We start from the raw sequence: 23,175 nt of genomic DNA, 5'->3' as shown, positions 1-23,175 counted from the left end.
ACTCTCATACTGATTCTGGCTCTGACCTTTCAGACTGATTCTGGCTCTGACCTTTTAGACTGATTCTGGCTCTGACCTCTCATACTGCTTCTGGCTCTGACCTCTCATACTGATTCTGGCTCTGACCTCTCACACTGATTCTGGCTCTGACGTCTCATACTGCTTCTGGCTCTGACCTCTCAGACTGATTCCGGCTCTGACCTCTCATACTGATTCCGGCTCTGACCTCTCATACTGATTCCGGCTCTGACCTCTCATACTGATTCTGGCTCTGACCTCTCATACTGATTCCGGCTCTGACCTCTCATACTGATTCCAGTTCTGACCTTTCCTTCTGCTTCTGGCTCTGACCTCTCATACTGATTCTGGCTCTGACCTCTCATACTGATTCTGGCTCTGACCTCTCACACTGATTCTGGCTCTGACCTCTCAGATATACATATATATATATATATATATATATATATATATATATATATATACAGGGTGCTCGCATATATTCTGGGTGTCCCAAAAAAGTGTGCGCGCACATGTGCATATATATGCGCTCATATATATGTGGGACACCCACGCACATGTGCTTGCACAGTTTTTTTGGGACACCCTGTATATGTATGCAAGCGCTTATATATGGGACATCCGCGCACATGTGCGCGTGCATTTTTTTTGGACACCCTGTATATATATATATATATATATATATATATATGTATATATGCGCGCATATACAGGGTTCCCAAAAAAATGTATACACATTTTAGAAGCTGATAACTCAATTATTTATTCTTTCTTTACAGACTGAACCCATTAAACCGAGTTATGGCATACAGACTTGACTTTGAAGAAAGGAAATTTATTCTAAAATGCTACTGGAAGTATGAAAACGCAGTAGAAGTGCAAAGACAATTTAGGAGGGAGTTTAACAAGAAACCACCTACACAGACCTGAGCGATTAAGCTCCACCCCCTGGGCTTCCTGCACCCCTCTCATTGGAGGGCAGTGAGAGAAGGGGAGTGTCCTTATGCCTCAGCTCTAGCAGAGCACTGGAGGGACGCTCCGACTTCATTTAACTCTTGCAGGTCCTGTGCTGCTGGTGTGCCAGTGAAATATGGCAGGAGTGCCACTCTTGGCACGTGTGCCAGGGGTTGCTGACCTCTGCTGTAGAGGGTAATATGAATTATGTGGTTTGCTATGGTCTAAAGTGTGTGAGATTGCAGAGATAGTGATGTGAGTTTGGGTTTTGTGGGGGTCCTGGGAAAAACGTATGTGCGCTATTGTGACGAAAAATAGCCTATTGCGCAATCCAGTGTAGTAACTATGTTTGTGGAAAATTTCAGCCAAATCGGTGGAGCGGGTTTTGCGTGATTGAGGAACAAACATCCAAACACACAAACCCACAAACATTTCACATTTATAATATTAATAGGATATCTATACATATATATATATATATATATATATATATATATATATATATATATGTATCTATGTCCAGGAATGTGTATTTCCTATATTCTCATTGATAATCATATACATATACAATGTCTCTCTTGGCCAGTTATTGGAGTTGATTCTAGTAGTTTCTCCCTACAGCAACTCCAATCTAGACGGAACCGCAGTCAGACAGCTCCCCTGTATCTCAGCATCTCCACCATGCTACAAGATGAGCAGCCCCTTCCCCGGAAGCAGTCCCTGCCCCTCCTCCTCCTCCTCCTCTCCAGAATCCATCAGTGCTGGGGAAGGCAGCTGGTGTATAGCAGGTATGTGATCCATGCTGGTACAGACTCTCCTATACTGCACAGCCTGGAGGGACAGGGCGCAGTCACCTGGTCTGACCGTCCTGCACTGACAGGGGGCAGCATATCCTTCTATTCACTTGTATATGTTACATTACGTATAGTGCATGTTCTTATAGATCATGTGTACATATGTGCAATATGCCAGGCAGTCCCATAGATATACCATGTATGTCCACTTCTGATCTATAGCCATTTAGCTTTATCTAGCCCATGCATTTGTTTTGAAGAGTTGCATTTTCCTATATATTGCTCTGTGCCAGTCCTTACTGTCATTGTGGCATTATATTTGTGAACCAGAAATCATCCTAATACACTTTGGATGTACAGGAGAGTACTGAAAAAATATAAAAATATTGGCAGTGTGGTGGATGAAAATGATTGAAATTTCATCTACATGTTGTGACTAAGGCTAGGTTCACGTCTGCGACTTCGCCGCAGAAACCGTACACAATCGGGGGAGAGAAAAGTCCAGTACGGAGGGCATTTGTCCGTTTCAATATAAACCTGATGGACAATGAGCAGACTATGGGGTTATATTTTAGCGGACCTGAATGACGGAGAGCACATCCTAAAACAGGGCAAAGTGACTAATGCTGCAGACTGTAAGCCCACAGCATGTCCATGGCTGGGAGATTCTTGCAGGTCAAGCTGCTGCAGAAAAATATATACCGACCCCCCCCCCCCTGAACGGACTGCTGAACGCATTTGCAAGCGGTATGCAGTGAAAGCACATGGACCCTATAGACTATAATGGGGTCCGTGTGCTTGCCGTGAGTTCTCCGTACGAGTCATGTGGATGGGAAAGTAGATTGTGAAGTACTTTCCTGTCCGCATGTTCCCTGCAGAGATCTCGCGGCAAGCACACGGACCCCCATTATAGTCTATGGGGTCTGTGTGCTTTCACTGCACACCACTTGCAAACGCGTTCGGTAGTCTGTTTGGGGGGTCCCCATGTGGACTCCACCGAATGGAATACCAGCACAGATGTGAACGAGGCTTTATACATGTGGATGGGCTTGAATCTGCAGCAGGTGCATGAACTCCTACAACGCTATTCAGATAAAGGGAACAAGTGCAGAAAATTCCACCGTATGCCCACACAGCAGAAATAAACAGAAACGTCACGACTCATTCACATCTGCACTGGTGGCCCTTAAAAATGAAAGGGTTAAAAAAAACTTAGGAATTGTTTTTTTTTCTGAATAGATGATAAACAGACGTCAAAGTCAGGCGGCCGGAAATTAATGCAAAATATGTGATACGTAGTTGCAAAAATGGAATGTTTCACAGTGAATAAAGCCTAAGGCCGTCATGTGTGATCATGCAGATCGAGTCAGCGTGAAAGACACTTTCAGCAGCGCCCGTCACTGTGCCAGAAAGCTGCACCAATACAGGCTGCAAAACCTGTGTGCATTTACACCAAGGTTCTGAAGCAGTTTTTTGTGTAACATTTTTTAAAAAAATATAGAAAAAAAGCAAAATTTACTGCAAAAACTGTACAAGCCAAAAGGAGCCGTTCTAGGAACATTTACCCCGTATTGTAGATGGGGCAATTGTGTTATGACCAGAATATAAAGATATATGGAGATTATTGCTAAAAGTAATAATTGTACCACAAACCTGAGTGCTCAGTAATGAGGGTGTATTGTAATGTCTGTATTATGGCGGAGTATACAACCCTCGCTATATAATGTCTGTATTAGGGCGGAGTATACAACCCTCGCTATATAATGTCTGTATGATAGCGGAGTATACAACCCTCGCTCTATAATATCTGTACATACCTCCCAACTTTTGAAGACCCGAAAGAGGGACAAAATGTGCAGCGCGCTGCGGCAAATTTGGCCGCCCACTTTTGTGTTGACTTCGCCCATTCTCATAAATTTTTCATGTGCCCGCACACAGTATAATCCTACAGTCACCCGTAAATTATATGTCCCCCCCCTCTATCTCTCCCCCTGTTTCATATACACCCTTCATCTGCCCCCAGATTCATGTCCCTCCATCTCTGCCCCCAGATTCATGTCCCTCCATCTCTGCCCCCACATTCATGTCCCTCCATCTCTGCCCCCACATTCATGTCCCTCCATCTCTGCCCCAAGATTCATGTCCCTCCATCTCTGCCCCCAGATTCATGTCCCTCCATCTCTGCCCCCACATTCATGTCCCTCCATCTCTGCCCCAAGATTCATGTCCCTCCATCTCTGCCCCCAGATTCATGTCCCTCCATCTCTGCCCCCAGATTCATGTCCCTCCATCTCTGCCCCCAGATTCATGTCCCCCCATCTCTACCCCCAGATTCATGTCCCTCCATCTCTGCCCCCAGATTCATGTCCCTCCATCTCTGCCCCCAGATTCATGTCCCTCCATCTCTGCCCCCAGATTCATGTCCCTCCATCTCTGCCCCCAGATTCATGTCCCCCCATCTCTGCCCCCAGTGTTATGCCGTCCTCTCCTTCATCTGCCCCCAGTTTCACGTTCCACCTCAGTGTACACATTACACTTACCTTCTCCTCGTTCCCCCGCCACTCTCTCCGCGCCTCTCTCTCTCGCACACAGTTGTAGACGCGATGTGACATCATCGCATCGCGTCTACACAGCCAGTATTGTTATGGACCCCAGTGACCAGAGGCATAACTCTGGGCCTTAAAGCAAAATCTACACGTGTTATGTATGATACTGGTCTATTAATATACTGTACAGAGGCCTTTAGGCCCCCTCAGCCTCCAGGGCCCGGTAGTGACTGCTACCCCTGCACCACCTATAGCTATACCCCTGCCATTGATATAATAGTGACCTGCACCTCAAACTGCCCCACTGTTTTACATGAATACATTGCAGGTATAGAGTAAGAACTGTCCTACCATCAGGAGGCGCTGTTCTACCACCATTTTCACTGAAAATGTGCATAGGGCAAAAGAATCCATATTGTCATAGAGTCCATTTTTATGTAGCCTGTCACTTCCCATAAATTAACCCCTGCCTTGGTAGCGGGTGTACGTTGCTACGTGTAGGCCATTTTTTTTTTGTATACTATTTTTTTTTTCCTTTAGAAGAGGATACGGGAAATGTATGGCCTCATTACAAGACACAATGACGGAGACGCCGCACCCCCTCAAGATGGCCGCCTTGCGTGTCATGGATTTTCCTTTGTCCTTTTACAACACGCTCTCACAGGTTCGGATGTTTCGGGGTTTTTTTATTGGTTATTTTTTAATATTAAAAAAAATGATAAAAAACAATCTACAGATAATCTTTCCGGTGTTTTATACATTTTTATGCCTCGCAGCTAAAGTCTTACCCCGGACTGAAGAAAATCTTTGCGGTCACTGCTGTCAGCACGGTCTCCATTATATTTCTGGCTCGTCACTTTAGGAGAAGACGAGGGAAGAAAAAAAGCCAAGTTCCTACCTGGGAGCCCAGTAATCTCCTATTGGACTGTACCAAGAATGCCGCCTCGGAGAAAGGTGAGCTCACATACATGGATTGTAATAGAGCAGCACAGAGTATTTCAGGAGAGGGTTGTGCTGATCTTGTTCAGTGTTGTAGTTGTATTAGTGAGGACAGGGTGGCAATGTCGGGTTAGATCAGGGAATGGATACCAGAGGGCTGGTCACAGGCCTAGATTTACAGTAGATAGTGAAGGAGCATGGTCCACAGCAGCACAGAGTATTTTAGAAGAAGACTTGGCTTTTCTTGTTCAAGCATTGCCCATGCATATGACACGGGTAATGTCATGATTTGAGGAGGACAAAACAAACAAGTGGGAGGTTGCAAGAATTAAGGAAGTAGTGGTCCTTAGCAGCACAGAGTATTTCAGGAGCAGTATACTGGCCTTGTCCATGCATGACTATCAGAATTGTTTGCGGTCGGGCACTGTCATGTTGTTTAAAGGTGCTCATCTTGGAGAACTAAATCTAGAACAGGGCTAGGACGACGCCATGATAGGTGTACAAATAAGAAAAGGTCATGAAGTTGCAGTCCATAAGAAGACGGGAATGAGCAGGGTTCTCCTTAACATCTGCCAAGAGCTCGTACCGTCACGTCCTCCATTGCCAGGATAGATGTAATGTATAGATCACGTCCATCATGTGTTATATGGGATAGAGCGGATCATGGGTATGTGGTCTGGGTTACACATGGGCAGTGTGATGAATGGCCGCTCCGTGTCTGTACTGCAGGGTCCAGCTGTTCCAGTAGTCGGCAGAATCTGACCCTGTCCCTGACGTCATTGAAGGAGAAGGGTTCCCAGCTATATCTTAATGGAGGACTGAACAGTAAATATTCAGGGTCCGTGCAGAGCCTGGCCTCGGTAAGTTTTTTTTTTTTTTTTTCATGGCCCATGTGTTGTAAGTACACTGAAAATGGCGCAAATTTCATGGGCGGTCTCCGTGCATACTTGATAAATTTAGTGGGAGTGGACTTCAAAATGGGTAGAAGTTATGGCCCCTTTGCATGTTCTGTTGTTGTCTTGTCTCAGCAAGTTACCCCCTATCCAGCAGTGGGACCCCAATGATTACAAGAAATATTGTGTTCTGCCCCCCAGTTTTGGATGGAGCAGCTGGTTGGACACCTCTTTATTCGTTCACCTGGGACCCACCAGAGTTAGCCAAAGGCAGTGCTATGGCCATCTCTGGAGATCCAAGTGAGCATCATACACTGTCCAACCAACAACTCCAGGCAAACCTGGGGTGCAAAACTCCCCAGTTCTCTTGTGGATAGGGGGTAACTTGGCCCATAAATCTAGACAGAAAGGTCTCGGACTTCTATTGATAAATTTGTCCCGATATTTTTGTTTTGCGATTTAGGTTCGAAGTGTGAACTCATGTCAGAGCTGTTCTTGTATGAACCCCAATGCCTGGGATAAAGGGGAAGAAGAGGACATTAAGCTTGTCAATATCCCGGTCACCACACCAGAGAACCTCTATCTGATGGGTAAGCGGAGGAGGAGAACCCTAGTATGGAGCACCAATCAATTCTACCGTCTTACAGTAAAGAATTGTCTCCTTTATTGATGATAGACTGTAATGGGATCAGAGGAGACATCCCCAAGTGTAATAATAAACTGTGTGGTCCACCCATTACCTAAGTTATCCTTTTTTGAACCCACATTAGCCCAGTTTATCCAGCTGCTTTTCGCACGTCACATGATTTTATGTCCTTTAGCAGCTGCTACCTGGCATTGGTTGATAAAGTTAAAGGGAGTCTATCACCTCTCCCAAGCACGTTCTGTGTTACAAAGCACATACACTGATAAACACCATAGCTCTGTTATGTAGGTCACGTTTGTTGATTTGGAGAAAAACAACATTGAAAGCGGGTCTTCAGCCCTGGGAGCCCTGTCCTTACAGTAGAATCAGGTCTCATCACATGGGGTGACATGGTAGCAATGCTCCAGGGAGATGAAGGCCTGTCCCCAGTGCACCAATTGCCTCATTAACATAAGACTAAATTGAGTTCTCTAAATCTTTCAAAGTGATATAAATAACAAAGGTATTACGGTATGTTTATGATTAAGTTTCAGCGCTTAATATGCTAATTATTCTCTCTACTGTCAGGTGGGTGGTCCTGGGCTGGAGCAGAGATTCTATGACCACCTGACAAGAGAGCATAAGTAGCCTTTTAAGTGCTAAATTGATCAGTATTGATTACTCAGGAATGGCGGGACTTTGAAAAATCCAACTTTGCTGGAGTCAGTGGAGCAGAACCTATGGAAGGATTGCAGAGTTGAAATTGGTGGAGTTGGAGAAAGATTCTCTTTGGGCTAGGGCCCCATGGGCCGTAATCGCAACACTAAAGCGCTGCAGAAAGAACCGCTGTGTGAATGCATTGCAGTTCTTTCCGCAGTGCTTTTAAGAGAAAGTTCACAAGAGTTTTCCTCTGCAGAGTTTCTCTTAACATTATATCTACAGGAAAGCCGCCAGTGTTTCCATAGATATAATTGACAAGCTGCGATTTGCAAAGCCGCAACGCCTTTGCAAATCGCAACGTGTCTGCGCTCCTTTTTTTCTGCAAAGTGGGCATGGGATTCGCGTGAATCTCATCCCCTTTGCTTGCACTGTAAAACGTCTCCGCTGCGGGCAAATGGCGGTGTTTACGTCCCGTGGGGCCCCAGCCTTAGGCTAAGGCCTTACTTTACGGAAACGCAGATTTTTTTTTTTTTGCTGATTTGTTGCGTTTTTTTGAGCCAAAGTCAATTATGGCTCCAAAAGGAATGGGAAATATAGAGGAATTTCTTATACTTCTCCCTTCTGCTCAATCCACTACTAAAACACGGCAAAATCTGCAACAGAAAAAGCTGCATTTCTGCAACGTGGGGCCTCAGCCTTAAAGAGAATCGGCCTCCTCTCCTGACATGTCTGATGTAGTGAAGACGTGTGTTCCATGTAATATAACAATTTGGGAAGAAGCATCTTTTCCTGTAACTTTGTGACGCGGTTCCTCTGTTATTCCTATTGAAAATGTGTGAATATAGTAACAACTGGGCGTTCAGCAGTTGGGCAGTGCCAGGATGTGTAGGGCCATAGTCACTTGTCAGGGTATTTATAAATGTCAGTAAGTAGGTGGATAAGGGCAGAGAAAATCCCTGACACTAAACCTGCGCTGATGTGAAGAGTCCATTTCCGGGGCTTGTTTACGGATGGCTTTCTGCCCAGCCCCTCTGCTGTTTGACGGGTTGGGGTCAGCATCTGCTTTTCCTATCTGGATTAATTGCCGGACCAGCAGCTGCTTTCCTGACTCTCTGGATAAAGGAGTATACAGGGCTTGGTCAGATATACAGAGACCCTCTTTATCTGCATTACTCCCATGTTGTACCAATATAGCAATTGTCACAATCACCTTGTGCTGCAGGCTGTCAGTGCATGCTGGGTGTTGTAGATTTTCCATTCAGTGCAGTACCACGGATTAGCCACTAGGGGGCATTCTTCAGTTAAATTGAATAGTAAAGTAGTATGCAACATGCAAGAGAGCGCACAAGTTCTAAAGCATGCCTGAAAATATGTATGTATTTAATTTTGGTTAAGGAATGGAATTATTTGAAGAGGCGCTACGAAGGTGGGAACAAGCCCTGTCTTTCCGAAATAGGCAGGCGGAAGATGAGGCGAACTGCGGATCCATCAGAATGGGAGCTGGAGATGCCATTGCTGAAGAAAATGTGGAGGTACCATGTATATACAAATACCTAGGCAGAGAAGGGAACCTTAAAGGGGTTTTGCTTGGATTTTCCAATTGATACCTATTCTTAGGAGAACCACCTTGGGGGTCTGACACCCAGGACCTCCACAGATCAGCTCTTGAACGCCGCTGCTACTTCATGGGTCACGTTCTTTGATCACATGACCTGTCCCATGTTGGTTTGAGCTGCGATACCAAGAAAATCATTATATAAATTTATGGTGCTCGGCTTGGGAAATGGTTAAACATCTGATCAGGTGTCACATCCGGGATAGGTTATCAATTATAAAGCTCGGAGTGCCTCTTTAACATACTTTATTAAGGACCCTCCCCTATTAAATATACAATTCTGACCTATCTCTTTTAGTAAATACTTGTATTCCCCATAACAATTCTGGAATATGCTTCTTCTGTTTTGTGCCTACTGGAAATTTATGAATAAATTGACAACTGGGCGTTACCATTTCCCTTGTCAAAAGGGGCGTGCCAGTTGTGATTGGACAGCCTCAGAGTATGTAGGGACACACCCCTTCAGCTGGTAACGGAGGAACAGCACAGGCATACATGTTGGGGGGTAGTTGTGTATGGCTATTCCTGGTGCTGGAATATAATCCTCTATAAATGTTTCATTCTAGGACATCATAAGCGCTGAATTCATCCATAAACTGGAATCTTTGCTGCAGCGTGCGTACCGCCTCCAGGAGGAATTTGAGGCCTCGCTTGGAGCTTCTGATCCAGCATCATTGGCTAATGACATTGGTAAGAAGTTATTAGTCTGTCTATGATGGGTGTATGGTCAGCGCTATGATGGGTGTATGGGCAGCGCTATGATGGGCGTATGGGCAGCGGTATGATGGGTGTATGGTCAGCGCTATGAGGGGTGTATGGTCAGCGCTATGATGGGTGTATGGTCAGCGCTATGATGGGTGTATGGGCAGCGCACTGATGGGTGTACGGTCAGCACTATGATGGGTGATAGGTCAGAGCAGATTATAATCTTGGGCTTTCTCATTTGGGTATCCTTCTAACCACTTTACATGAATTTTCCAGAGAATTAAATTAAAATTAAATTTTTAAATTTAATTTAATTTAAATTTCCAGAGAATTAAATTATATTAAAACTGCTGAGAATGGGATCCTAATTTTAAAAAAAATGATACCCCTCAGGGTGCCGGTTCAGGATCTTCCAGGGTCCCTTATGGCCTATACGTCCTGAGGCCTCTTAGCACACAGGAAATGCCTGGAACTTCCTGCTCAGCCAACCACTGTCTTAGTCCGGTCACTGCTGTGGCCCGTCATTAGCCAAGTGGGCATTTCCTGTGTATCCAGAAACGGCAGGAAGTAAAGACCAATAGTGACCCAGGCAGCATTGAAACAGAATCAGTGAAACACTAGAATGGGGCCCCTTTAACCTGAGCAGAAAACGTAACCACTGAGAATTTCATAATGTTCACAGCAGCACAGTGTGTTTCAGAGTAAGGATGTTCTAGTCAATCTGCATTATTTCCATCCTAAAATCTAATTGATGACTGTAGAAAATATTCCATGGTTTGGTTGTGAGTTTAAACCAGACAGATTAGATCCATCTTCCTGCACAAAGTCTATAGAGGAATGAGCAAGAACTGAGTAACAGAGAAGAGACAGAGGCAACTAGAGAGACTGCTGCAGCTAAATAGGAAGTTTCTATCTTGCCCTAAGTGCTTTATTCACATTAGAGCTGATCAGTAGTTTTCTATATTGTCCTATACGATCACGTTCTTTGGTTCAGTGTATGGCAGACATCATAGCAGTCAGTCAGGGGGAACAGAAAATTAGAGATGGATCTGCGGAGGGAGAAACTGTCATACAAGTCATATAATGGACAGAAATTATGCTGCCCCTCATGTACATTCATTGTACGGACATACATATATATGTATATATACACACCATTTTAGGAAAGGTTACGTATGCTTAAAGAAGTGCTTATGGTAAAACACTGGCAAATAATATTTGAAGGGATTTTCCAGAGTCCTAAGTTCTCAGACTTCTAAGTGTGATTTCTGGGGTCCCCCCACTGATCATGAGAATTGGGATCCTCTGATCCCTATTTGCACTGCTGCTCCAATCGAGGTCTGTGAGAATATTATGGATCCAAGAGTACATGTCTGACTACAGCTCCATTAAAAGAGAGGGACATAAGACCCCCTTTTTCAGTTAGTGTTGGGACCACCAGTGACACTTCTGGGATAACCCCTTCCTATCATATTGTTGGTAACAGTGTAGAATCTGCTGAACCGATGGACTCTGCTTTTTGCACAGAGCTCATCGACGTCCATGGCAGAGATAAAATCTCCTTCCCGCTCCAGCCAATATCTGCGTTCGCTCTCCTATAAATTCTTCCCATAGCCGTCATGTTGTATTAGAGTAAATGCTGCTCTTCATCATCCCGAGACGACGGAGAACCAGCCAGGAATCTCCTAATGGAGTCTGGAAAGTGTTAATGCCCATTCACATGTTTAGTCTGGGGTAGGGGATGTGAACTGGAGAACTCTTATGCTGCAGTTCGCTCTGCATTGTGCATATGTGTATTAGGAGTGATGTATCAGACGCCGTACACACTGTATGGACACAACCATAAGGTTTCGTCTGGACCTTTGATCCCTATTTGTGTGTGAACCAGCCATTGTTCCAGCATATGGGAAGAATTTTCTCACGTGCTGTACTGGAGGGTGGGGGAGGTTACACTCTCCAGGTCCTCCTAAAATACTAACAGCTGACAACATGTCCTATATATAACCCCAGATAGTGCATCTGCTTGGAATGGCGAGTTATATATATACTCTCATGCTGCACCTATGGAAGATGTATTGTGACAGCTCATAGACTGAACATTCCCATTGATCAGACTCATCGGGGTGACTAGTAAATAGGACTCATAGTGCTTATTATTGGTATGTGACCCCTAAGTCATGTGATGTCATCAACTATAATAACCACAGTCTACCAAGGCCCCATAACTGATAATCTTATTACCTGGACCAAGTTCACAAGTTATCCTTCATCCACAGTATAAGTGATCCCTGTGTTACTGTTGGGGATCGCACCGATCACAATAACGGGGGTCCTGTGTTCCTTATAGGAATGGAGAGGCAGGTCCTATGTTCTCCCACGTAAAGGCATTCTACCATTAAAATCAAATTTTTTGTCGTTGACACGTAGGAATAGCCTTGAGAAAGGCTATTCATCTCTTACCTTTAGAGGTCTTCTCCGCGCCGCCGTTCGGTAGAAATACCGGTTTTCGACAGTATGCAAATGAGTTCTCTCGCAGCACTGGAGGCGGTCCCCAGCGCTCAAACAGCATAGGGGGTGTCCCCAATGCTGCAAGAGGAATCTCCAGTGACTCCTCTATCTTCTTCGGGAACGGCGTCTTCTTTTGGGGCAGGGGAATTGGGAGTGGTGGCACTATGAGGATGTAGGGTGGAGAGCTATGGTGTGATTTGGCAACCTGTGGTACACTGGGTGGGATCAGGAGATGGAGTGAACAGTGGGAGAAGGACAGCAAAGCCATGGGGATGGGCAATGGGGAACATTTATTAAGGCTGGCATTCTGCACATCCGTCTAAGGCGACGTGCACACGACCATGGTCCTTGATCGAACGTCATGGACAGCACATGGATGACCTCAGTATGCAAAGCAGACAGAAATAGGACCACTTTTGTAAAAATTGGTGAGCAGGATGCAAAAAGAACAGCGAGGCTCTTCTTTGACTCAATAAAGGTCTGTGCACCAAAGATGTGCGACTATTCACATTAGAAAACTGCCATAGATGGGTTAGTAAATCCCCCCCCCTTGTACAGCGCCTGCCCCTCTCTCTGAATATGTTTAGGTACACCCTAAGCTTCCCCCATTTTTTCTGCGACCCACTACTTAAGTGTCACCCAGTTACTTTGTTGGTTCTGCATATTGGGGTCCCCGCGACACTTCATATACACATCTGTTGACCACATTATCTGTGTGCCCATGAACCACAGCACAAAATATGACATGACGCCTCGCAGCAGAGTTTTGTCACCAGCCACCCTCAAGTTAAATTTAGGCTCCTGATAGCTTGATGCCACCTCTGTCTTCCACCTGCCCCTATTACTCAGACACTTGTGAGCAGCCTGCTTTCACCCTGCGTTCATGGGGCTGTGAGCTAGAATTTACGGCCATAGCGATCACGTGGATTGTTGTTCAGTTCATAGAAATGTCACATTGGACGGATTACACATAGTCAAACTCATTGATTCACTGTGATCATGTGATGGCGTGCGGCTTTTCTGCGTGTCACTTGTGTGCCATAATTTACACGTACTGGGGGAGATTTATCGATCCCGTTATGCCAGAACTGGCCTAGGGGGATGATATTTTGGTTCACACTCAAAGCAAGTATCTTTCTTGTTCCGAGTGTTCACCATTGTTTTATTTCATATGGCTTTTCTGCCATATCAAAAGGGTTTTCAGTCCCCCAAATCGAATTTTCATAGTATGACCTATGCACAGGATCGGTCATCAATATGTGATCTGCAGGGGGTCCGACATCGAGACCCCACGCTCGTCATCCAGGTACCCGTCCACCAGCAGCTTTCAGCACCCGGCCGCTGATAGAACATATGATCTGTACGGGCTCTAGGTGTCGGACTCCCCACAGATCACATACAAATAGCCAATCCTGTGGATAGGTCATCAGGATGAAAATTGGATTTGGGGCCAGAAAGCCCATTTCATAGAAAGTGACATCATAAGACTAACCTATCTGTGACTCTGAATTGTGAATCATTGAATAAGCTGCGATACCAAGGAGGTGAATCCTGTGTGTTTACAGTGGATAGAAATGATCTGCCGCAGAGATGTCGGCTTATGTGGGCGATATAAATATACTGAGAATGATTGAATCCTACTTAAGATACCACAAGACGTGTCACTCTTGGCAGCTTCCTACATGAGATCAGTCTGTTAAAAGGGCTTTCCCACTAATAACTCGTCTCCTCTATTCATATGAGCGTCTGATGGATGGAACCCTGTCATCATGGCTATCCCGGAGCGTCCCATAGACATAGAGCACTAGATCACTGGGGTGCATGTGTTACGACCGCTGTATTCACTTTTATGGGACTAAACCCATAAACCCACTTTGATGAGACTAAAGTGTCTTAAAGGGGTTGTCCAGACAAAAATAAAATAAAAAACAATGCATGCTCACCTGTCCTGCGCGTCCCGGTTCTGCTCCGGCAAGTCTCTTCCGGAGTTTTGCTGAAGCCGCTGATTGGCCTCAGTAGTCACGTGAGGGAGCATCCAAATAAAACATCACAGCATCATGTGACCTCAGATTTGGAAGTGATTTATATTACCTGTGAGTTCATTGGAGGGGAGAATGGAGAGGTACACAGAGAGTGAGGCAAGGTAGATGCATAATGGGAATTGTAGTTTGTTCACAGATTCACTAGATGTAACTAACAATAATACAAGGAGCAGCAAGTAAAATGAAGTGAAGCAAAGGGTGCACAAGGGAGCAGTGTGTTTAGCACTGCTATGGGTGTATTTGCAGATCATGTTTGATAACTGTATAACCCCTTTAATCTCCAGAGCTGACAAGGCTTCTTCAGTGTAAGTTCTGCGAATCTGTAGAATAGCCTATCCCAGGAGCTGGTTCTATGATGTAAGGTTTGTAAATCTGTGGAATAGCCTACCCCAGGAGCTGGTTCTATGATGTAAGGTCTGTGAATCTGTGGAATAGCCTGCCCAGGAACTTGTTCTATACTGTAAGGTCTTTGAATCTGTAGAATAGCCTATCCCAGGAGCTTGTTCTGTACTGTAAGGTCTTTGAATTTGTAGAATAGTCTATCCCAGGAGCTTGTTCTATGATGTAAGGTCTGTGAATCGGTGGAATAGCCTACCCAAGAGCTAGTCAGAGCTGACTCCTACAAAAAAAGGATTAGATGTCTTTTTAGATAAAAGTAGCATTCATGGTTATGGAAACGTATGATATCTGTACAAGTATGTAACTACTCCGGAGCCACCGCTATAGGAGGACAAGGCTACAGATCTGTGGCTGTTACTTGAATGGGATCGAAGCTGCTTCTGACCCTGTCTACGACTAGAGACTGTGAAACCAGTCAGTGCGGTGCAGGGTCTAACACCTAGGCCTGAATCTGATGGTCATATCTACAGTCGTCTTCAGAGCAGCATAATGTGGGGGAGGGGGCAGTATATAATTCAGCGCAGTAATACTCAGTATTCTAGGTAAGTCGTGTATGTTTAATTCAATGTCATCCTGGTAAGTCGTCGGATCCGGCGGCTGGCGGAGGTAAAGCAGACTCCTGCGTGTAATGTCTGAGCTGGAGACATCATGATGTATTATTGTGTTCTACCCAGAACCGGTCTCAAGGCTCAAAAGAATGGAAGCGATCCAGAGGGTCAAACTAACATCTCATTCACCATACAAGTCCATGAAATCCCTCGGCCACAGAGGAAACAATATTCTGATTTATGCCCCTGGTTTAATATTACTAAAAATATTCATCACACTGAAAAGTAATATTTCCCTGAGTCATCTGACGGCTGCCGGAGTCTAAGATTTCTGAACATCCTGGTGGAGACGCAGGTTGGAAATCTTAGTGGTGAAGAATATATAGCCCAGATGTGTCTGTGGGTATGTTATAGTACGGTCCTTAAAGGGGATGTCCTATCAGGAAATATATTTATTGCGTAGTCTGAGAAATGAACAAGATTTACCAATTACATACATTAATAGTACGACATTTGTTTTTGTTTGGTGCCACCTAGTGTTCAAAATGTATAGCATTGTGCACATCCACCTAGGAAGCTAAGTGCTGGTGGACAGGCATGCTCAGTCACCTATACAGATTGCTTTTACCCTGGTTGTCAGAGAAGGACCAGAGCAATATACAGCAAAGTTGTGAAGACCGCACAGGAGGACTGACTTTTGTGAGCAAGCAAGTACGATTAATTGTCCGTGGCAAAATTACTATCTGCAGGGAAACTTATTGGGTATTATACTTAAAGCTGCCAGAGGGAGAAGGAGACTGACTGGAGAATTATTGGGGGATTATATGTTTAGGCAGCTGAAGGAGGAAGGAGACTGACTGGGAGGCTTGACTGGGGACACTACATTTACTGCAGGTAGAGGTAGTGGGGACTGACTGGGTAACTTACTATATTTACCAGAAGCAGAGGGAAAGAGACTGACTAGGAACTTATTGGAGACACGGGGACTATACTAATGGCTACCAGAATAGAGAGACTGCTGCCCAGGAACTTACTTACACCGTAGTACTATATTTATGGCTGCCAGAGGGGTAAGGAGACTGGCTGGAAAAGAACATGGGCAATATTTAGGCCTGTTTACTGTGGCTTCTATATACAACTCCTAGGGGGCAAAGACGACTGATAGTCTATTACTGATTACTTATGGCTGCTAGAGGGGAAGGAGACTGACTGGAAACCTACTTAGGACTTTGTGTGTGTATGTGTCACCAGATCCTGTGGTGTGCACTTATCTGCTGTTCAAAGAAACAAGGATCCAGAATGTTCAGTTTTCTTAAGCGAGTTTAAAATCTAATTAATAACAGATTGAAATTTGGACTTGTACGAGATGGCTGCTGCCAATGAGGGGTGCCAGAATACTCTGCCCAAAGCTGAACTGGCACCAAGAAAGTACTAGGAGGCTTGAAAGCACTTAAAGGGACGTCTCACCTTTTCTATTTGTTTTTGTAGTCACTGAGGTATAAAACCTGCTATTGCTGATGCTGTCGCCGCTGTCTAGTACCTGTATATACTGTATGTCTGTTTCCTGGCTTATCCTCAGTGTAAAGGTCCTGGAAGTTGCATCGACTGCTGCTAATAACACCGGGCATGGTGACCTGACTAAGAGGGGGCGATAGAGAGCAGATTACGTGAGAAGCGGGGAGGCATTATCACAGAAGAACAGGGGATGGGATGTTGATGAATCTGAGTTCCTATAGGGGTTCTCCATAGTATCTGTGGGCAGCAGAGAGGCCGCATATTTACACAGCAATCCATGCCAGAAAAGTCAGGTCACACTGTGATAATGTGACGAAAGTGAGATCAGGAACAACACTGGAGGAAGACAACTATCACTAAGGGGATGAGCTTTCAAATCCCTTTAATCCTTTAATTGCAGTTTATCATGCCTTCCTTGCTAACATGACATTCATCTGCTGTAATACTCTGTACTGCTGTGATAATTCCCATGGCGAAGTAATGTTTTGTTTCCCACATTTCATCATAAATTAGGCGCATGTACCTGGCACATGCGCCTAAAGACAAATCCATATCCGCTCCTTGCTAGTGGTAATTTTTGCCATAATGAATCCGTTCCAGTGTGTTCCCTTTTATCTGTTTAAAGGGATTGTCTCAGGATAGGCTGATCATGGGGGGGTGACAGTCGCCTCTGGACCGTTTAGATGAGTCACTTCCAGTGTTGGTCTTCTACACTGTACAGGGCCAGCAAAAAGCTCCGTCCCATGTATAGCAACCAGACACCATCCTATAATGGATTCGTATTTAGAACTCGTTCACACGGGGCAAGAGGGGGCGGATTCTGTCGCCGAATCCACCTCAGAATCCGCCCCCTCACAATAGAGGTCTGTGTAGACCGTTAGCGTCCTTTTTTCCGTAAGCGGAATGTTCCAGCTCACGGAAAAAAGAAGCGAGCTGCCCTTTCTTCAGGCGGATTCCGCGGCTGATTCAGCCCGGCGTCCGCCTTGCGACAGCACCCTCCGGACTAGGCCCATTTATTTGGGCCTACTCCGGAGCAGGAAGCCGCGACAGGCGCATTTTGGTCCTATTCTGACGCATCAAAATCGGGACCAAAATACGCGGTCCCGTACCCAGTGCGAGCGAGGCCTTATGGCTTATCCTCAGGATAACTCTTCCTGGATCTATACCATTTGAGCTCGGTGTTGTCTCATGGACACCGGGTTTCGTATCAACCAATCGGAGTCCGGTTTTCATTTTTTCTACCACAATGAACTCATCAGTGACCCTGTGACACAATTGAGTCGCTAGGTCACAGGGCCAGGAAGGGTTATCAGAGGGACACAGGCACTGGACACCTGTACTTCAGCCTCTGATAAGATTACAGTGAAGGTCTTCCGCCACGTTCTTATGTTTCAGTGCAAAGAATTACTGATGTAATAAATAATCGGCTATTTTTCATGCTGTATTCTTTTTGAAGATAAAGACACAGACGTCACCTTGATGGATAATGGAGGCGATTTCGGGATGAGAGACACATTAAGCATCGCTTCAAACGACTCTTTCATGTCTGCCACGGAGGTAAGCAGGGGGGGAGGGGTTACTGTATAGCACCTGTGCCCAATTACATGGTGTATTATAATACTGCCACAATGATGGAGCCCCATGAGCAGTGACTCCAAAACCCCTATGATATACGTTAATTCGAATTCACTGACTTTTATGAGTTGTAAATCTCTTCCACGTCCTTCTTGGTATATAACGTATAGCTTCCGTCCCCGCCCCGAGCAGGAATCATTGCAATGTGAATGTGACAATAATAATAGGCCCCCTCCTCTAGACTAACAATGTAATAAAATATATAGTAGTTGAACTTGAAACCAGACCCTTTCATCCTCTCCCTTCCTTCCACTCTCCGGATTTCGAGGAATTTTTTTAGGGAAAGCATTTGCTGAAGAATTCAGCTGTTCCGAAATGTTTCAGGATCTCAAAATATCTCCATGCGTATAAGTGACTGCCCATATAGCCACAGCTGGAGTAGGATTCACATGGAAGAATCTGCAACATATTGTGGACTGAAGTGAACGTGGTGCTGTCGTTTCCTGGAGATTTTTTTCCACCTAAATGTATTTTTGCAGAAATCTGTTTACCACGGAAATAATAGTGAGGTTTCGGCATTAATAATCAGATTTTTCTGGCATACATTTAGGTGGAGAGCCCTCATCACCATGTCTACCAATATACACAATGACTATACTGGAATTTATGAGACTCCCTGACCTTAGTGCAGATTTGTTTAGGTTGTTACTTCCCATGACCCCAATGTTGAAAAATGTGTTGCCAGAAATTTTTTTTTTTTTACATCATGTTTTATGTTAAAGGGATCCTATCATTAAAAAGCAATTTTTTTGTGACTAACACGTAAGAATAGCCTTAAGAAAGACTATTCTTCTCCTACCTTTCGATGTCTTCTCTGTGCCATCGTTTGGTATAAATCCCGGTTTTCATTGGTATGCAAAGGAGTTCTCTCGCAGCACTGGGGGCGGGACCCAGCGCTCAAACAGCACTGGGGGCATCCCCAATGCTGCGAGAGAACTCTCCAGCGCCGCCTCCATCTTCTTCCAATGCACAGGGGGGTCAACCTTGTAGGCCTCGGGCAGAGCTAACTGCGCATGCCTGCAGCCACAAGAAAAATGGCTGCTTACACAGTAAGTAAGCAGCCATTTTCTTGTGGCCCGAGGCCTACAAGTTTGACCGCCTGCGCCAGAAGAAGACGCGTGGAGAGGCCGTTCCTGAAGAAGATGGAGGTGGCAGTCACCTCACTTACAGCACACTGATGATCATAGCTATTATGTATATGTAGATAGGGCACAGAATCCATCCATATGGTGGTCACAGCTTATCTACTACCCCCCCCCCCCCTCCTGTGCATTGACCTCTATAGGCCTAAAAAAAAACCTCTCCCATACAATTCAATAAGATCTGCTCCAGACCATTGTGTTATGGCTCAGGAGACAGAAAGTTGCAAACTATTTTTGGGTTAGTGGCAAGAGTTGGAATTGCAGATCTGGATGATTTTATTAAAGATAGATAATTACTTGGAACATTAAAAACATCACTAAAAAATGGCAGTAAACAAGCCTGACCCAATAAGAAGTGGTTCAGGCTACAGAGCATGCTCCGATGTCTTAGATGTCAGTTGCTACTGGCAGCTGGAGAATAGACATGGCTGAGGAAGCCGGGGCCAGAGGGGGATGTATAGACTGGGTGGGTATAGAGAATAAGGCTGAGGTGAACACCCGAACTGTAAAAAAAAGATTTAAAAGGGCTGTCTATATGCAGATTATATGGCGTATAAGGACGTAGACTAGCTGGGGTTCTGATGTGTGAACTACTACGTAGTGGTTCACTTGCAGTAAGGAGATGCCTCAGTAAATGGGATGTCGTGTATATGTGTATGTAAATATACTTCGATACTCCTCAGAAAATCTGACGAGTCCCTGTAGAAACCGTGGCAGAAACCCGTCTATAGTGCCAGACGCTGAGTCTGCGGTGTGACAGGACAGGCCGCTTTCATCACTGCGGCAGATTTTGAGGTTAAAAAATGCTCCAAAACCACATTGTGAACTTGTCCTTAAAGAAAAACTGTCTGTTGCCCTTAGCAACCAATCACATTGTAGCTTTCATTTTTCCAGAGCACTATTGGAAATGAAAGCTACGCTCTGATTGGTTCATGGTGATAGGCAACTAAGACACTTTGGTTTTTTTAGATACTGGGGTCCAGCCAATGCTGCACCCACTCCATTGTTTACCAGACACAGTGCTCTACGTTTAGTAGTGGTTATGCCTGGTATTGCAACTCGGTGCAAGTCACAGATGGGTTTGTCTTATCGTGTCACTTTCTATTAAAGGGGTTGTGCGGCCTCAAATCGATGACCTGTCTTACACTATAGGTCTGAGGTCCGACACCCTAATCCACACAGATCGTCTTCTAGTCTCCGCATATTTGTGGATTAGGTAGTGGCACAGCAGCCCCATCCACTATATAGCGCTGCGCCTATTACTTGAATGCCTGGTACCTGAAGGTTACTAGAGAAAATAATCTGTGCGGGGTCAGGATGTTAGACCACAAAAGATCCCAAAGTGATAACTTATCCTGTAGACAGGTCCTCATTATGACTATTCCATTTGGGATCCGGCAACCCCTTTAATTTGAATGTGACCGAACTACTGCAGCCCTTTAGCCATTGTCAGGGGTTCTTGCAGTTGGTCCCCTGATCTGGGATGTAAGAATAGGCCATCAGTATTGAAGTCCTGGAAAACCCCTTGAATATTATACTGGAGCCCAGACCAAGAGCCGGCCAGCTGGAGAATGTCCACCATCCATGTGCTGGAGTTTTACAGCTAGAGAACAGCTGTTCAAGGGAGGAACCACAAATCATTTATTTATGGTGTTACCCTCATCTGTCCTAATAATAATATATATTATAGCATTATAGTACTAAGCCGTGACCTCAGAGAGAATGCTCGGCGATCAGTGATCCAGATTAGGATCCGTGTGATCGGTTCTAGTATAATAGGTCACTAGAGAATGGTGTATTTTATACTGTCTATTAGGGCTCATGCCTAGGACCAAGTGGTGGTTGATTTTATAGCAGAACTCACTCAGATGACATCCGAGTCCCATTGGTTTGCAATGTCGTGCAGCAGGATAGGACCTGCTCTATAAACCTCGGAACGGAGCATCAGGTGGCACGCTTGGTCGTACATGAGGCCTTATAGTTGGTTTATATCTAGATATCAGATACCTCCATCCAGCAGAGAAATCATTCATATGGATAGAGTCCCACAATACTTCACAGCACTGTACTAAAGATTCACAACACTACGCCTTGGATACAGAGCTCTTTCAGATCTCACACTGGGTTCCTTAAAATTGGCCTATTAGGGTATAGGTACAGAACTGGTCATCACATTTCCAGAATAAACCACAGTATCTCCAAAGCTTCATGGACACGACCAAATGTGCAGTCCGGCACTATGCCAATAGTTCTATGACCTGTTCTAAAAATATCCGAATGGAGCATCGAAACACAGATAAGAAGACCCGTAAACTGTACCCTTGGACGTGTGCATGAAGCCTTTAGGTTCTCTTGTTCTTTCAAGTTTGCAGCTGGCAAATCTAGGTGACAACCAGTACAACCGGTGTTACTATGACCATGGTGAATGTCGCCCCCTTTTCTGGGTTGATATACATTTAGTGGGTACAGTTACACCCATCAGTTTGGTATCCTAGAGGGCCCGTCCTTGTGACAGGATCAGTGTAGGACATTCCCGATACCTTACTGTCTGGTATGGATCTTCTGCGGAGTGAGATAATCCATGGGTTAATTTGATGGATTAGCATCGGGCTTGTAATCTAAACATCAGATGTTTAGATGTTGCTTATTTCTGGAAAGTCAGCCAAGAGTCTTGAGCGCGACTGGGATCCGAGACTAGAGACATAAATATTGGAAGGAAACAGTCTGTAGTTCTGGCTTCTGGATGACATAAATCATAAGTGCCTGAGAATATGGTCAGTATATACATCGGGGCTGTAGGATAAACGGCCTCACATTTTATTGCCAAGTTATTACCTTCTCTGTATCCATTGGTCATGAGACTTGCCATGGAGGATATTATATTGTGTGGGTCAGGGACTGGAATTCCTCCTCTTATATGGGCGATTGTTGGTGGTCTCCTCCTAGATCACTACAATAGGACCATGTTCAGATGTGGGGAATTTGCTGCAGTTCTGCTGTAATTTACAGCACAAAACAAGTGGATCTGCATGTAGCAGAAACAATCCAATATGGAAATCAGAGTTTGCTCATTCTTGTGTCTTCTTATCTGAGTGATTGTGTCCTGTACTCTGTACACAAACAGTGTCCGCTTACAATAAAGTCTATGGAGAGAGAAGGAGGAGAGAGACAGAGATATGAGATTGTCCGCAGCATTAAATGAGTCATTTCTTCCAGGAGAAGGCTGAATAGTAATAACTCGGCTGTGTTGTGAAAGAGAACAGTCTCTCTGTAGTGTAGAGGTCTCTCCACTTTGAGGCAGGGCTGTAGAGTCTGATTTAGAACCACTCCCCTCTCCATAGACCTCTATTGTAGCAGAATGAGGTAAATAAGTGAAGAAACAGTTACTTCTTTAATAAACTCTACCTTCTAAATACAGTAGAGAAGACAGGACTGTTTTAATATAATGTCTATGTTCTGCTCCTCACAGCTCACAGAGCACAGGGACATGAGGGGCCCCGGCGGCTTACAGTCTCTCTACCCCTGTCCTCTCTATGAGGAAGCCATGCTGCTAGCAGAGGAGGGGAGGATATACTGCAGAGCGCTCAGGTAAGTCCAGACATTCTGCAATGGATCTGTTTTGGTGCAGACACCATTG

At 44.9% G+C, this 23,175-nt stretch overlaps 1 protein-coding gene across 1 annotated transcript in view; it reads left to right on the top strand.

The window, feature by feature from the left end:
- Nucleotides 1-1,730: 1,730 nt before the first annotated feature.
- MIGA1 (mitoguardin 1) overlaps nucleotides 1,731-23,175 on the top strand; it is a 29,607-nt gene continuing 8,162 nt past the window's right edge. Inside the window, exons 1-9 of the mRNA XM_075287114.1 lie at nucleotides 1,731-1,760; nucleotides 4,853-4,976; nucleotides 5,089-5,266; nucleotides 5,981-6,111; nucleotides 6,608-6,734; nucleotides 8,825-8,961; nucleotides 9,611-9,734; nucleotides 18,218-18,318; nucleotides 23,008-23,126. Of these exons, the coding sequence (XP_075143215.1) occupies nucleotides 4,872-4,976; nucleotides 5,089-5,266; nucleotides 5,981-6,111; nucleotides 6,608-6,734; nucleotides 8,825-8,961; nucleotides 9,611-9,734; nucleotides 18,218-18,318; nucleotides 23,008-23,126 (1,022 nt within the window). The 5' untranslated portion in view covers nucleotides 1,731-1,760; nucleotides 4,853-4,871. The remainder of the gene's footprint in view (nucleotides 1,761-4,852; nucleotides 4,977-5,088; nucleotides 5,267-5,980; nucleotides 6,112-6,607; nucleotides 6,735-8,824; nucleotides 8,962-9,610; nucleotides 9,735-18,217; nucleotides 18,319-23,007; nucleotides 23,127-23,175) is intronic.

Source organism: Leptodactylus fuscus, chromosome 9 (assembly GCF_031893055.1).
Source record: "Leptodactylus fuscus isolate aLepFus1 chromosome 9, aLepFus1.hap2, whole genome shotgun sequence".
Taxonomy (NCBI): domain Eukaryota; kingdom Metazoa; phylum Chordata; class Amphibia; order Anura; family Leptodactylidae; genus Leptodactylus; species Leptodactylus fuscus.
The sequence above is the reverse complement of the archived record's forward strand: the minus strand, read 5'-3'. Positions and strand labels throughout refer to the sequence as shown.